The 16,147-nt window shown below is 39.5% G+C and overlaps 1 gene segment (V, D, J or C); it reads left to right on the forward strand.

Annotated features, from left to right (window-relative positions):
• The first annotated feature begins 1,512 nt into the window (after positions 1–1,512).
• LOC147001875 (T cell receptor alpha variable 22-like) lies at positions 1,513–2,061 on the forward strand. The segment is given in 2 exon segments: positions 1,513–1,564; positions 1,733–2,061. Coding segments are annotated over 2 exon segments (381 nt in total).
• Positions 2,062–16,147: the final 14,086 nt, after the last annotated feature.

The following is a 16,147-nucleotide window of genomic DNA, read 5'->3' on the forward strand; positions in this document are numbered from 1 at the left end:
CTTGTGTTCTGACTTCTGCATTTTCTTTACCAGGAAGTGAAGGGTTGGTGTAATGAGGCTTTGTGGAGATGGCCTGAAGTCACTTTTGTTGGTTGTGTGGGCTCACTAGGGGGCACTGCAGGAATCCTAGAAACTACAGTTTCTTAAGGTGCCCTGAGATGTGAAGAGCCGAGCTGAGACTAAGGACATAAGGCAATCCATTCACAGAGCCAGGAAGAGTGGTAATGGTGCAGAGTTAGACAGATCTTAAACTCTTGGTCATTTTATATAAACCCACAGCTATCCAGAGCCTGTTCACTGGATCTCATGTGCCTATAAATCTCTTTAAAGAGCAATTCTCTGAAGAGATGTAAACAAAACAGAATCGCCCTGAGGATGGACACACAAGAGAAACCATTTTCACTGCTATTTGCATTTTTTAGCTTTTCATCTAGAATTCTAAAAAAATCAAAGTATTAGACATTATTTCAATACCTTTTATATCACATACAATCTATATGTGTATATATACATACATATTCTAAACTAGAAAGAAAAGGAATAACTTCTCTTTTGAAAAGAAAACTGGAAAAATAAGGTATGAAAAACTAGAAGGGTGAGGGCCTCAGTGAACCTGAGCAGGCATCCTTAGTCTGATCTGGATCAGCTGTGTTTTCCTACTGCAAAACATCAGACCAGAAACCATGAAATAGAAAAAGAATTAGGGTTGAAATAGGGCATGTCTTAATTTTCCCATAACTATCAAAACTGTGTATATGGTCATCTTAATTGCAAGAAATTATTTTTATTCTGTGTAATAGATCATATGCTAATTTGTCAAATAGTGTAATTTAAGAGTCCTGCCAGTACTTTCTTGAATGTGTCTTATACGTTGAACACACAGCAGAAGATGGCCACACAGAATGTCATATTGTTTATTTTGAACATGTTTTGTCTTACTGGCCCTTTGTCTGTATCTTATAATTATCTGTCGTGTGTGTGTGTGTGTCTGTGTGTGTGTGTGTGTTTTGGGGGCTGTTTACCTGTTTGTTTTCTAAAGAGTGAAAAAGAAAGGGCTGTACTTGAGTGGGTGAGGAGATAGGAAAGATGTTGGACGTGATGAAGAAGGGGAGACAAAGGTCAGAATATAGTGTATGAAAAAAATCTTTGGACCAAAAGGGTCGTTCTTGCTAGGATTCTGGAAGGCTCTGCTTTACCCACTGGAGCCATTAGTTTTCCCACCGGCATTCTTCATTAATGTGTTCCTCTTCCTCACACAGTTCCTCCAAACTCCTTTATATTTCGTGTTACATTAGAAACACAGTGTCCTGGGCTCTACATCAATGTCCTCCATGGTCCTGGAGCAATTACAGTGCAGAGTCATGAGATGGAGGTGGGCGGAGTTTCTTGTTCAGATGAATGAGGAAGCTCAGTGATTCATACAGAACCTGTAGTCTGTAAGCACAAGTGTGTCTGGGCACAAGACACCCTTCAGAGCTGGAGAGAAGACATCCCAGCGATTGCACAAGGGCCATGCAGAGGAACCTGGGAGCTGTGCTGGGGATTCTGTGGGTGCAGATTTGCTGTGAGTTGTGTTAAGTTCCTATTAGAGATTCTCCAGAAATGTTGGTGGTGAAGGGGGAGAAGTTGATGAAAATCTCCTGTGCACTCTTCCTCATGGGTGTCTTCTTGGGTAGCTGATGGTGTGAGTGAAAATCTCTCTTTGATTTTGGTTTGCTTTTCTGTTTTCAAGCAGGGGTGAGTGGAGATAAGGTGAAGCAAAGTCCTTCAGCCCTGAGTCTCCAAGAGGGAACCAATTCTGCTCTGAGATGCAATTTTTCCATCGCTGCGACAACTGTGCAGTGGTTCCGACAGATTCCCAGGGGCAGCCTCATCAATCTTTTTTACCTGGTTCCAGGAACAAAGGAGAATGGGAGGTTAAAGTCAACATTCAATTCTAAGGAGAGCTACAGCACCCTGCACATCCGGGATGCCCAGCTGGAGGACTCAGGCACTTACTTCTGTGCTGCTGAGGCACAGTGCTCCCAGCAAGGCTGGAGCCTGGCCCCAAACTGCAGCTGAGTGTGCAGCTATAACCCCAGCCACAGGCAGACTCTGCCGGAGGCTTTGCACAGCTGTGGCCTTATCAGGTCGCCACCAATTACAGAGAAGATGTGAGGAAACATAAGCTTGCTGCAGAAGTTCACACTTAAATTCAGGTTTGCATGACACTGACTGCTAGTGTGTCAAATGCTCAGAGTCATTCTCGGCCCACAACACTAAAACACACACTTCACTTTACCAAATGCTTGTGATAATGTCACAAAATAAAAAACCCTCTTATATACTCCAGAATCATTTGGGTCATTTCTCACAGTCAGAAACTGAGAGCAACTGTTTCTATCCTTTGTTTAGAGAGCACCTGACCAAATTTCCAGCTAATCTGTTAAATATGAAGTTGATAAAAGAATTAATATTGATGATCTAATAAATTCAGTGGTAGAAAAGCAGGGTAAACTAATCTTATTTAATGAAGACATTTCTACAATGTTTTTTTAGTTAAAAGATATAGTGCCTTTAATTATGCAATATGAAACAAATATTTCACATAAAAATTACAAGAGCCAAAGGTAAATGACTAACTAGAACGATATATTTGCAAACTGTATCACAATAGTATTTACAGCAATTGATTCTTCTGGCATATTTATACATTTGCAACATAATAGATATACTAAACTTCTCATTAAAACACTGTTTTCAAAAGAAAACTCAAAACTCCCTAAATATAACACAACAGGGGACTAAGTCACTATATGATAATTAAATGTGAGCCAAAGAGTTGCATTTTCCTAAGTGTTGACTGATTTCATTTTGCAGTTGAAAAAACCCAGCTTGTCCTTGTCTCTGTAAGGAACTGGAAAACACCTGTCATTCTTTCATGTAATTTCTATCCATTGCTGTTTTCACTCAGAAATATCAGCTGAGTGGCTACAGCAGTGACCTGATCGATCGATTGATTTCTAGACCATCACAAACGAATATATCCCCTGGTGATTCACTCAGATTCCTCCCCATTGCAATTACATTCTGAAGTGAGAATTTCTGGTTCTTTGGAGACTCGGTTGTGACAAGTGATGCTTTTCTGGAAGCTGTCTCATGAGAGGGCAGTTTGCTAGTGCAGACAAGTGAGAGGATGTTTTGCTGGACTGGACACTTAAGAGGGTTCATGATGTTTGGAAGAGTATAAATAGTACCCAATAAGCAGTAAGAGGACATTGGTACACCTTGCAGCACTTCACTGGTCTTCACTGGCCAGTCTTCTTTTGGTGTGAAACGCTCTGCAGGACTTCAGTGGGCTTCGCTAAGGATACTCTTGCATTGGTATACCCTGTAACGCTTCATTGGTCTGTGAACCCTTGCACTTGAAATTGATAATGCCCATTCTCTTGTTAAATCTGGTTTACAATAGTATCTGTGTGATGCACAATTAACTTCATCTTGTTATAACTGTGTGATACACAAATAACTTCATCTGTCATCTGCTCCATCTTCTAAGCAGACTCTATTAGATTTTTTTCTCATTTCTTGTTTATGAATTTCAATTTTCTCATTAGCTTCTGTTAAGGTCTGAATTTCAACCAGATATTGAACAATCTCACACTTCTTTTTAGACAGATGTGATTGGTTGTCACTGTCTTCTCTTCCTGATCAAAGTGATTACTTTTACAAATCTACTTATTTCTGTCCTCAGTAGTGTCCTGACAAAGCTGTGGATTATCTTCTTAATTAACTGTTTCCACTTTCTCTGCATTGTCAAAGAGCCAAGTTTTCATTAACTTTTATTTTATTATCCAACTTTTTTCCACATTCTATAAGTCTTTATCTTTTTATTGCTATTGTTTTTCAAGTCAGCAAATTTTATCACATAAAACAAGTGCCACATCCCCTGCAGACTGCTAAACCACCTCGATTCATTACTTTTACTTTAGTCTTTAGTTCAGTTTCAAATTTTGCTTGTCCTTTAGCCTTTTCTTTTCTTTTCTTTTCTTTTCTTTTCTTTTCTTTTCTTTTCTTTTCTTATCTTTTTCTTCCCTTCCCTTCCCTTCCCTTCCCTTCCCTTCCCTTCCCTTCCCTTCCCTTCCCTTCCCTTCCCTTCCCTTCCCTTCCCTTCCCTTCCCTTCCCTTTCTTTTCTTTTCTTTTTTCTTTTCTTCTCTATTCTTCCCTTTTCTTTTCTTTTTTTGTCTTATTAGATATTTTCTTCATTTACATTTCAAATGCTATTCCCTTTTCTAGTTTCCTCTCCAAAAATCCCCTATCCCCTTCTCTCCCCCCCCCCCGCTTCCCTATCCACACACTCCTGCTTCCTGTCCCTGGCATTCCCCTATAATAGGGCATACAATCTTTGCAAGACCAAGGGCCTCTCCTCCCAATGCTCACTGACTAGGCCATCTTCTGCTACATATGCAGCTAGAGACATGATCTCTGGGGGTACTGGTTAGTTCATATTGTTGTTCCACCTATAGGGTGGCAGACCCCTTCCACTCCTTGGGTTCTTTCTCTAGCTCCTCCATTGAGGACCCTGTGTTCCATCCAATAGATGACTGTGAGCATCTACTTCTGTATTTGCCAGGTACTTGCAGAGCCTCACAGGAGACAGTTATATCAGGATCCTGTCAGCAAAATCTTGTTGGCATATTCAATAGTGTCTGGATTTGGTAGTTGTTTATGGGATGGATCCTCGGGTGGGGCAGTTTCTGGATGGTCCTTCCTTCTTGTCCTGTCACCTTTATTAATGATGGAGTAATTCTGAATAGATATACCATGTTTGCCTCATCTTCATCTTTAGTTTATTTATTTCTACCTTTGTTGAAGTGATCAATAAATTATCTGCCAACTCTTCTTGAAGTGGCAGTTCACCTGGATCAAATCTGATTGTTTCCAATCTATATTAGGTAGCATCTTGAATCCTCTCACTGTCTTTCACCTCTTAAACCAAACCTTGCAAATGGTGGCAGTCACATATTGACAGCAATTACCACTCTAGGTTCATCCCTGGCTCAGTCTCTCTCTTCCTATAGAGCCTTCATCACACATGCATGTCCCACCAACTCTGGCTGAACAAGGCAACGAATGGTGGCTTGTAGGTAACACATATTCCTGCGTTGATATTTTTATATAAATTACAATGCTGAATATTCAATGTATAAGCTAATATTCCTAAATATAAACTCTGTTGGGTTTTAAAATAATCTAGGCTTTGTTTTTAGCATTTGGAGAGAGAAATAATTTTCTGTTTTACATCTGGTGTCAAAAGTTTATCACTACCTCAGTTGATAATTTGACCCTCATAATTACCCCCTGTGAAGCAGGTACTTCAAGATGAGACTAACAGTGTGACTTTTGCTTCATATATTATAAACCGTCTTCCATTCTCAGTGTCTTAAGTTGCAGGGTAAATATATTTCTTACAAGAAAGGTGTGTTATATTTATGGATTAAAAACACCCTCATAAAGGAGCATTCTGACTCTCTCTGCCTAGGATACAGAGTCCACAATCACATCACACCACATATGATCACAGTTTTTGGGCAAATTATATTTTATTTCACTATAAATATAACCTCCCCATGATCCACTATCAATCCCTTTATGTTGTGGGAGGTTTAGAAATCTGAATAGGGTCCTATCTAGTTTTTCAGGGGCCCACAGTCATGTTAGTGAAATAGCAGGTTTGTTAGATGTTTAAGAAGGTGAATGGTCTAGGTTTTCATACTTTGAGACACATTCTCCCAGTCCCCTCATACTCTATGCCTGACACTGCTCTCTGTGGATATTTTCTATATTCAGTAGCATAAAAGAATTTCAAAGCCACAAAAAAATCATAGAAGTCCCTTATCCAATTCTCTTACAAAACAGAAATTATGTGTGATATATCATTGCTACTGATTTCCTCATTAGCATTATGTCTCCACTTCATTCCTGTAGGAACAATCACCCTATAGGAAATCCACCATTTCAACTCTGAATGCTGAATCTGGAAAGAACGTGTCTAATATGTCTGACCACAAGAATCAACCATGCCAATCTGGGTAAAGAAGGGCACTTTGAGCAAGCAAGACTCAGGCTGCACACTACTCATCTTTTTGGCTTTAACTTGGAAATGGATTTTTTTTTCATGCAATACCTTCTGACCAGTGTTTCCCCTCCCTCATCTCCTTCCATATCTTCACCACTTCCCCAAACAATCAATTCCATACCTTAGTTCTCTCTCTGTTTAGAAAACAAACAAATAACCAGAATAGAGCTTAGCAAATAGAAAAACAAAATAAAACAGGTGAAGCACATACACATGAGAGACATGCACACACAGCAAATCCATGGAAACCAAAACTGAAAAATATAGTATATAAACAAATGACTCATACCATAAACAATGCCCAGATAAGGCATTATGATACAAAAAACCCAATGATCTTGAAAAATTTTTCATCTGCCACTGGGCATGACCTTCAGTGTGGTTTGTGTAAGTGAGTCTTAAGTGAGACTGTTGGCAAAACGTTTTTTTTTTCTTTGTGAGAAGTTGTTAATTAGAGATGGTTTCTTGATTTGGAAGAGGCATTATATCTACTTCCTATGATTAACACTGGAACCCTGTCTTTATTGGACCTCTTGGGACCCCCCTGTATGCTGCTGCCATCTCTGTTAGTTACTATGTGAACCAAACTCCTTTTTGAAGGGCATTATTCCCTTACTGCCTTCCATCTCCACTAGCTCCTACAACCATTCTGCTTCCCCTTCTACAGAATTACCTTGAGTCCTGTGTGGAAAATTCTATTTAAGACTGGGTGTTCCAAAGTCTCTTCCTGAAGAACCACTGCATATATTTTCATAATGGCTATAAAGTTTTCACTCTCTCCAGCAGTGGATGAATGTTGTCCTTAAGCTACAACCTCACCAGCATGAGCTGTCATTTGTTTTACTGGTTTTGGCTATTCTCAGGGGTATAAGATGAAATCTCATAGTGGTTTTAATTTACATTTTCCTGTTGACTAAGGATGTTGAACATTTCTTTAAGTGTTTCTCACCCATTTGTGTTTCATCTTTCAAGAACTCTCTGTTTACATCTGCCCACTTTTTAAAGTGTACTGTTCTCTCATATATTATATCTCAATCATAGATTCCCCTTCCTCTTCTCACTCCAATCCCTCTCCCCTACCTCCCTTCTCTCCTAGATCCACTCATCCTGCTTGTCCCTTCAGAAAAGGCAGTCCTCCCAGGAGCATCAACCAAATATAGTATATCAAGTTGCAGTAAGACTAGGCACATCCCTCATTTTAAGTCTGAAGGAGGCAACCCAGTAAGAGGGCAAGGGTTCCAATGCAGGCAAAAGAGTCAGAGGTAGACCCTGTTCCCACTGCTAGGTGTCCCACAAGAACACTAAGCTACATGACTGTAGCACACATGCAGAGGACCTAGGTCAGAACCATATAAGGTTCCCTGACTGTTGGTTCGGTCTCTGTGAGCCCTAGTGCCCTGGTTATTTGATTCTGTGGGCTGTTTTTAAGCACTCCATTGGTTTGTACAATCCTTGTTTTCTCTCTTCAGGGCAATTCCCTGCACTCTGCCTAACGTTTTTCTATGGGTCTCTGGATCTGCTCCCATCAGCTGCTGGTTGAAGCCTCTCTAATGACAATTATGCTGGACTCTGGTCTACAACTATAGCAGTGTCATTAAGAATCGTTACTTATTTTATTTATCATTCATTCATTTATTTTGCTGGTTGTTAGTGCGCATGCTTGTGTGTGTGCATGTGCACACACACACACACACACACACACACACACACACACACACACACAGAGTCTCTGGGCTATACAGCTTTTAGGTCCTGTCCCTTCAGGTAGTGTCAGGTGTGGGCACCCTCCCATGGCCCAGGTCTCAACTTGGACCAGTCATTGGTTGGCCATTACCACAATTTCTGAGCTACCTTTACCCAGCACATCTTGTAGGCAGGAAAAAAGGATAAAGTGTAAAGAGGAGGTTTTGTAGCTTGAGTGGTGTTCCAATCCCTTCAGTGGAAACTTTACCTGGTTAGAGAAAACAGCCAATTTGGGTACTGGATCCCCCCATTAGAGTCCCCGTCGTAGATTCCTGAGAGTTTCTACTACACAAGGTTTCTACCTCTCTCTTCAAATGCATATAATTCCAGTCATCTTTCCCAGTTCTTGCTCTCCCCACAGCCCCATCTGATTCCTCCTATTCCCATCCCTTCCTGTCCCCAGTCCACACATGAAATCTAGTCTATTTCCCCTTTCCAGGAAGATCCTTGTGGTCCCCTCTTAAGGCCTCCTTGTTACTTAGCCTTGTTTACTGAGTCTGTGATTTGTAGCATTATTGCCCTTGACAGCTAATATCCACTTATAAGTGAGTACATACCATGCCATTCCGCATCTGGATTTCCTTACCCAGGATCATCTTCTCTAGTTCCATCCATTTGCTGGCAAATTTCAGGTCATTGTTTTTAACTCCACTGTGCAAATATATCACATTTTATTTAACCATTCTTTGATTTAGGGACATCTACTTTGTTTCCAGTTTCTGACTGTTTTGAATAAAGTCACTAAGAAAATAGTTGAACAAGTGTCCTTGTGGTATGGTGGAATATCTTTTGGATATGCCCAGGAGTGATATAGCTGGATCTTGAGGTAAAATAATTCTCAATTTTCTGAGAAACAACCATATTGATTTCCGTAGTGATTGTGTAAGTTTCCACTCCTTTCAGTAATGGAGGAGTCTCCCCCTTGCTCCATATCCTTGACAGCATGAGTTGTCAATTGTGTTTTTGAGCTTAGCCACTCTGATAGATATAAGATTAAGTCTCAGAGACACTTTGATCTGCATTTCTCTGATTGTTAAGAATATTGAACATTTCTTTAAGTGTTTCTCAGCCATTTGTGATTCCTGTATTGAGAATTCTGCTTTATCTGTACCCCATTTTAAAAGTTGGATTGTTTGATTTTTCAATGTCTAGTTTCTTGAGTTCTTTTTATAGTTTGCATATTAGCCCTCTCCAGATGTGGAGTTGGTGAAGACCTTTTCCCATTCTGTAGGCTGCTGTTTTGTCCTTTTGATGATGTCTTTTGTCTTACAGAGTTCCTTTCTTGTTCATGACTGTTTTAGCTATCCTGAGATTTTTGTGCTTCCATATGAAGCTGAAAAATTCTTTTCTACTTCTCTAAAGAACTATGTTGGAATTTTGACATGGATTGCACTGAATCTGTCAACTCCTTTGATAGAATGGCCACTCCTCCCAATTCACAAGAATGGGAAGCCTTTCATCGTCTGATACCTTCCTTTATAGCTTTCTTCTGTGCTTTAAATTTTTATTATACAAGGTTTTCACTTATATGGCTAGGACTTCCAAACACATTTTATTATTTTGATGCTATTGTGAAAGGTGCTGTTTCCCTGATTTCTTTCTCAGTGTGTTGCCATTACTATATTGGAAGGCTACTGAATTTTGTATGTTAAATTTGTGTCCAGAAACTTTGCTGAAAGTATTATCAGCTGAAGGAGTTTCCAGTGGAGTTTTTAACAGATAAAATCATATCACCTACAAATAGCAATTCCTTTCCTATTTTTTATATTCTTGAGTTTCAGTTGTCTTGTTATTCTAGCTAAGACTTCAAGCACTAAATTGAATAGGAAGAAAGTGGACAACCTTATCTGGTTTGTGATTTTAGTGGAAATGCTTTTAAAAAAAACTTTCTGTTTTGGTTAATGTTGGGTGTGGCATTGTGCTATACTCATCCTTTATTGTGTTGAGATATATATCTCTTCTACCTCTAGTTTCTTCAGGACAGTTATTATTAATGCATGTTGGATTATGCCAAAGACCTTTTCTGAATCGAATGAGATGATCATGTGGGTTGGGTTTTTTTTTTTTTTTTTTTGTCTTTCAGGCTCTTTATGTGTTAGATTTAATTATTAATTTATATATGCTGAATTATACTTGTACTCTGAGATGAAGCCTACTTCATCATGGCTGATGATTTTTTGATGTGTCTTGTATTCAGTTTGCAAGTATTTTGTTTAGAATTTTTGCATGTATGTTCATTATGGATATTGGTCTGTAATTTCTTTTTTGTTGGGGTCTTGTATGGCTTAGATATCAGGGTAATTGTGTCCTCATAAAGATATTTAGAAAATCTGTCTCTGTTTTATAGAATAAATTGAAGTTAGGATTAGTAGAGCCTTGTTCAGTTTCTATGAATTTATACATGTTCTCTTGTTGGCTTGCAGGGATGCAGTGTTAGAATTTAATCTGTCAGTGTATTTCACTGGAGGAATTTAGATAATTAATGAGCAGTGTTTATTGCTCTCTATTACTTTGTTGGTATTGTGAGTGTTTCTGCTCCTCTTTTGGTTTGCTGTCCTGAGATTATTTATTCTTTATGTTTTCTTGGGTGTGGTTAAATTCTTCAGATTTCCTTCCATCATCTTGTGTAGATCTGGGTTGGAAAATGGGTACTGCTTAAATTTGGTTTTACTGTGGAATGTCTTTGTTTCTGCATCAATTGTGATTGATAAAACTATCACTATCCTAGGTTTAGTAGTCGGGCTGGCTGGACCCATGGTCTCTCTAACTTTGAAGAGTATCTTTCCAGGTTCCTTTGGTTTTTGTAGTTTCCATGGAGTTGCAGGTTCCTTTGGCTTTTCTAGTCTCCATGGAGTCGTTGGTTATTTGTATAATATGTCTGCCTTCATGTGTTACGTTTCCCCTTGCATTTTAAAATATTCCTTTCTTGTTCTGTAAGATCAGATTTTTTTTTACTATTATTATGTGTCATTAGAGAGTTTATTTTCTGGTCTAGTCTATTTGGTGTTCTGTATGCCACTTATACTTTGACAGGTACCTTTGGCTTTAGGTTAGAGACATTTTCTTCTATGATTTTGTTGAAATTTTTTGTACTTTTGGTCTGAGTTTCATCTTTCTCCTTTATTTATATCATTCATAGATTGAATAGTCTCATATTTTCTGGATATTTTTCCAGGATGATTTCTATTAAATGTTTTCTTTGCAATGTCCTGTTCGTGTTCCTTGTCTATGATGTCTGAGTTTTCCTCTTCCATGACTTGTACTCTGTTGGTGTAGTTTACCTATGAGGCTTTGTTTGACTTCCTACATTTTTCATTTCCAGTTTTATCTCAGTTTTTGGGTTTTCTTCAGTGATTCTGTGTCTACTTTCACATCTTGAACTGTTTTCTTCATTTTATTCCACTGTTTCTGTTTTCATGACTTCATCAAAGGGTTTAATCAAATTTTCTTTAGGTTCATTTTCTTGGTCTATTTTATTAGGGTTACTGGGTCCTTGTAGAGACAATAGGTCCTTGCCTATTGATGATTAGGTTTATGTGCAGGTGTCTGGGATAGGATGATTATGTTTCTGTGTGTTGATATCTGAGTGTTTCCTTCCTTCATTTTGGTTGAACTCTTTGGATGTTAGTAAAGTATGATTGTTGTTCATTGGTAGGGAGAGTTTCTATGGGTCAATGTGTGGTAGAAAAGAATAGACATGGGCTTAGAAAAAAGTCTGAGAGAGGCTTCCATAACAACCCAAGGGGATTGTGTTCATAAGTAAAGGTAGTATTCATAGGGAGATGGGGACATGCTGTGAGGAAAGGATCTTACAAGCAGGTTGCAGTAAGGCAAATTTTTTTTTTTTTTTTTTTTTTTTTGCGGGGGGAGAGAGGTGAGCATGAAAGCGACCCTGGGTCTGAGTCAAGAGTTTTGGTGTCCAGTGAATGACATGGAGGAAGGGAACCTGTAAGCACATTGTGACTAGGTTAAGGATAAGAATGGAGAGATTGTAATGGGGGACAGAAAGGATAGTGTGAATAATCTCCTTATGTCCCTGCTCGTGTGGTCACTCAGGGATAGAGAGTGTTCTTATGCACTGGAGAGTGACAGAATGGGAAGGGGTTTGTACCAGAGCAGGTGCTGTGAAGGTCCACAGGTCAAAGGCAGCTGAGTTCTCTGCAAGGTTTGCTGGAGTCGCTGGATAATGAAAGCAGAGAGGAAGCTCTGGCCCGTATAAGTGGTCTGATACAGAGGTGGGGATGAAACTGGAGAATAGCATTGTAGGACATGAAGGCCATTGAAGATGAGATACTTTTTTTTCCCCAGGTGGTTGTGACCACAAGATTCCCAGGTAGAATGTCTCTATTGGCCTTTGACATAGAGGAATGGGGGTGAGAGAGGAAAGGAAATGCAGCAAGGTTTGGCTGAGTTCCTAGTAAATGGAGGAGGAGTGAGAGGACAGGCCCAGTAAGTGGTCTGTTACATATGAGATGGGGATGGTACTAGGGAAACTGAAGTGGAGGACAGGAAGGACAGTGAGGATGACCCACTTACTTCCCAAGCCAGTGTAGACACTGGGTTCCCAGATAGTGTCTGTAGATATTCACAGTTGACACAAAGAAAACAAAACCCATGAGAAAGGTTTGGGAACGTGCCGAGAAGGGTCTACAAGAAGGAGGAAGGGTTTGTTGCAAGGTTTGGCAGATTCCACAGGGAATCCACAATGCTATTCTATCAGGAATTCAGCCTCCCACTCTGGATGCTGTGAGAGTGGGTGAAATGAATGGAGCCATCCTCAAGATCAAATGACTTCGCATAACTTTCCTAAGAGTAGTTATGTGTATTTGCGATTCCAGGATGACTTCTCTGAAAGGTGAGATGCAAGTACAAAAAGAGCATATCTCTGTATTGTCAATAAGAATTCACTGAAATAGGAACAACATTGCTCCCTTGCAACTAAAAGCCCATAAGAGACCTAAGGAAGGTCTTAGGTTCCATAACTCTCAAGAGCAAACAGACCTAAATATCTGTCCCCAAGAAAAGAGAGTTGTTTGATAAATGATCTGAACATTCTGCAGTATGGAAGGGGATTGGTAAATTCAGTTCTAGACAGAAGAAATTTTATATATATTACACACACACAAACACAACTTATATAAGAATATATAACATATATACCTTTATATATGAAAACACGTATATACCTTGCATATGAAACATAATGAATATGATATGTGAGATTTAAAGATAAAAACGAACCTGACTAGTGAATAAATATACTATTCTTGATATCCAAGATCTAGATTCCATTTGATATGACATATTGGGTGTTATATATCTGAGTACCTCATAGGATAAGAGCACCAGCCCTTGATGATTAGGGATGCAACCAGAAGGTGGCAGTAGATCTCAACTGCTGGAGGCTATGCAGAGAATTCACTCTGGTGTGTGTTGATGGTGTAGGCTTGTGGCAGAAGCAAAGCTTTTTTGTCAGTGAGTGAGGAGAGATGATTCTAGAGCTAGAATTGTTACTAAGAAAGAACAATAGTCTGATAGCTGTAGTCACCATGATCTACATTGGATTTTAATTTAATTGGGCAGAACGATGAAGCCATATTTCCCACATTATTGATATTTCTGTGGCTGTATTTTGGATGGTGAGTTAATATTTTGGGCCACAGAATAGTCAATGGGTATTTGAGACATCTACGGTGTGCAATCTTACTCAGATTTTCTCTAGTTACTGTAAAAAAGGAGAAACTTGGAAAGTGATGGTCTCACAGCCTTTTTCCTTTCTTTCCAACTTTCTGAATAGAGATGAGCCAAGGCAAGCAGGTGGAGCAGCTTCCTTCCATCCTGAGATTCAAAGAAGGGACCAACACTCTCATCAACTGCATTTATGTAAACAATGCCTCGCTCTGCTTCCTTTGGTATAAGCAAGAACCTGGAAAACATCCTACATTCATTGAAATATGGAAAGAAAGTAGAGCCAAAGATTTATAGTTTTACTGAATAAGAAATCCAAACATTTCTCCCTATAAAACACAGACAATCAGCCTCAATACTAAGCCATGTACTTCTAAGCTTAAAGTGCACAATGTTCCATGCCTCTAGTAGCCTGTCCTCAAACCTGTCATGAGGTCCGGATCCCCATCTACATCCTGTATCACAGGCCTTTCAGTGCAACATTTGACAGGGGTTAGTTTTAAGAGCCATCTATAATGTACACATAAAAACACAAAATTAGAATGTTAGCTTCAACTCACTTCACTCCATTTAGGACAATTCTCTCTATCCTTTTTTTTTAATTTGTTTTAAAATTGAAATATAATTTTAATACTTTCCTTCTTGTAGCACATAGAGGTTATGAGAGAACAGAACTCATTATGCTGCAAAGAAGAAAAGACTGTAGCTGACTCAGGCCCATATGGGACATCTGTAACCCACACCCTCCTCCCTAGTTATTCAGTGACTCAGAGGTCATTGAAGAAGAGGGCATGGAAAAACTATAAGATCTGTAGGTGGTGGATGACTACAAAGAAGCAGTGTTTTCTGGACATAGCAGAACAGCTGCACATGTGAACTCAGAGAGGTTGACAGTACACATAAGTATTGCAAAGGATCAACCCAGAAAATTCCATCACAGAGAAGGAAGGTGGACATTCCCAACCTTTTTCTTTAAAGTTGAAGCTCATGGTACAAAGACTACCCTCCAATGAAGGTCACACATCCAAGAGTATATGTGCACTGCAACCTATAACACAAAACTTGACGAGTTTTATTTTAAACTGGGTTTGTATGAAAGACTGAATCTTTCAAGGACTGGAAAGAACCGATGAGTATAACCAAAATTCATTGCATAATATTCTGTAAAAGCTAAGAAAAATTTAAAAGTATATAAATTATATCAGAGGTCTATTTGTGTGTGTATATATTCTTTTATGTTCATTCAGCAAGCTAAATACCATAGGATACACATACTTCAGTAACACAAGTGATTTCAGGCATCCACTGGAGACTTGAGACCTGACTCCTTTGGGTGAGGTTCCAAATTTATGTGCAATGTGCTGTGCAGACATCTGTGGTGCAGGTTGAAGGGAAACCAGCAGAGGGCACTGCCCCTTCAGATGTGGTTAACATCTCATTCAGGTGGTGACTTAATGTGACAGACTCACTGTGCAGACAGAGGTCCTTGTCTGTGAGTGAGGAGTGTGAGGAGATCCTGCAGGAGGACTGCCCTGTGAGAGTGGTGCGTTCAAGGACCAAGTGTCATTTCTTCCATGAACATGCGTCCTGACACCTGCTCAGTTCTTGTGCTCCTCCTAATGCTCAGTAAGTCACATTGTACTCTAAGGGTTAATGAGGTCATTTTCTTACAACTCTGATAGTTTTTAATGTTCCTCCTTGCATAAAAAGTAATTCCTTTGTATTCATTCATTCATTGATTGATTTTTTTAATTTTTAATATTTTTTATTACGTATTTTCCTCAATTACATTTCCAATGCTATCCCAAAAGTCATTGATTGATTTTTAAAATATAATTTCAGGAAGAAGCAATGGAGACTCCGTGACCCAGACAGAAGGCCTGGTCACTCTCACAGAGGGGTTGCCTGTGATGCTGAACTGCACCTATCAGACTACTTACTCACCTTTCCTTCTCTGGTATGTGCAACATCTCAACGAAGCCCCTAAACTACTCCTGAAGAGCTCCACCGACAACAAGAGGACCGAGCACCAAGGGTTCCACGCCACTCTCCATAAGAGCAGCAGCTCCTTCCATCTGCAGAAGTCCTCAGTGCAGCTGTCAGACTCTGCCCTGTACTACTGTGCTTTGAGTGACACAGTGAGGGAGACTGCAGGGGAAGCTGCACATGAACCAAGGGTGCTGGAGGGCTGAGGGGGAGGCCCTGTGAGGGAGGCTATGTGCTTTTGGTAAGCGGTTATTTTCCTAGCTTCCTGAAAAATGTGAACAAATGTGAGATCAGACACCTACAAATCTAGGAATTGATAAATATTCTAATGGGGTAGGATGAAAATCAGTGCCATAAAAACCCAACCCAAACCAAACCAAACCAAAATGAAACAGGATTTGGTTCCCTGACATTTTGTTCTCTCCCTAAATCAAGGACCTCTCTCACAGGAACTTTTCCAGGAAAACTCTGACATGGGATTTATCTCTCTACCAAGATGTCTTACAAAATTCAGTGATTTAAATTCTCCACAACTTTCTGTTATTACTCCACAAATTCATGACCTAAATGAGGACACAGACTCTAATCTTTAAAATTTTTATTCGGTCTCA

Source organism: Mus caroli, unplaced genomic scaffold (assembly GCF_978045245.1).
Source record: "Mus caroli unplaced genomic scaffold, Mus_caroli_1 scaffold_12, whole genome shotgun sequence".
NCBI lineage: Eukaryota > Metazoa > Chordata > Mammalia > Rodentia > Muridae > Mus > Mus caroli.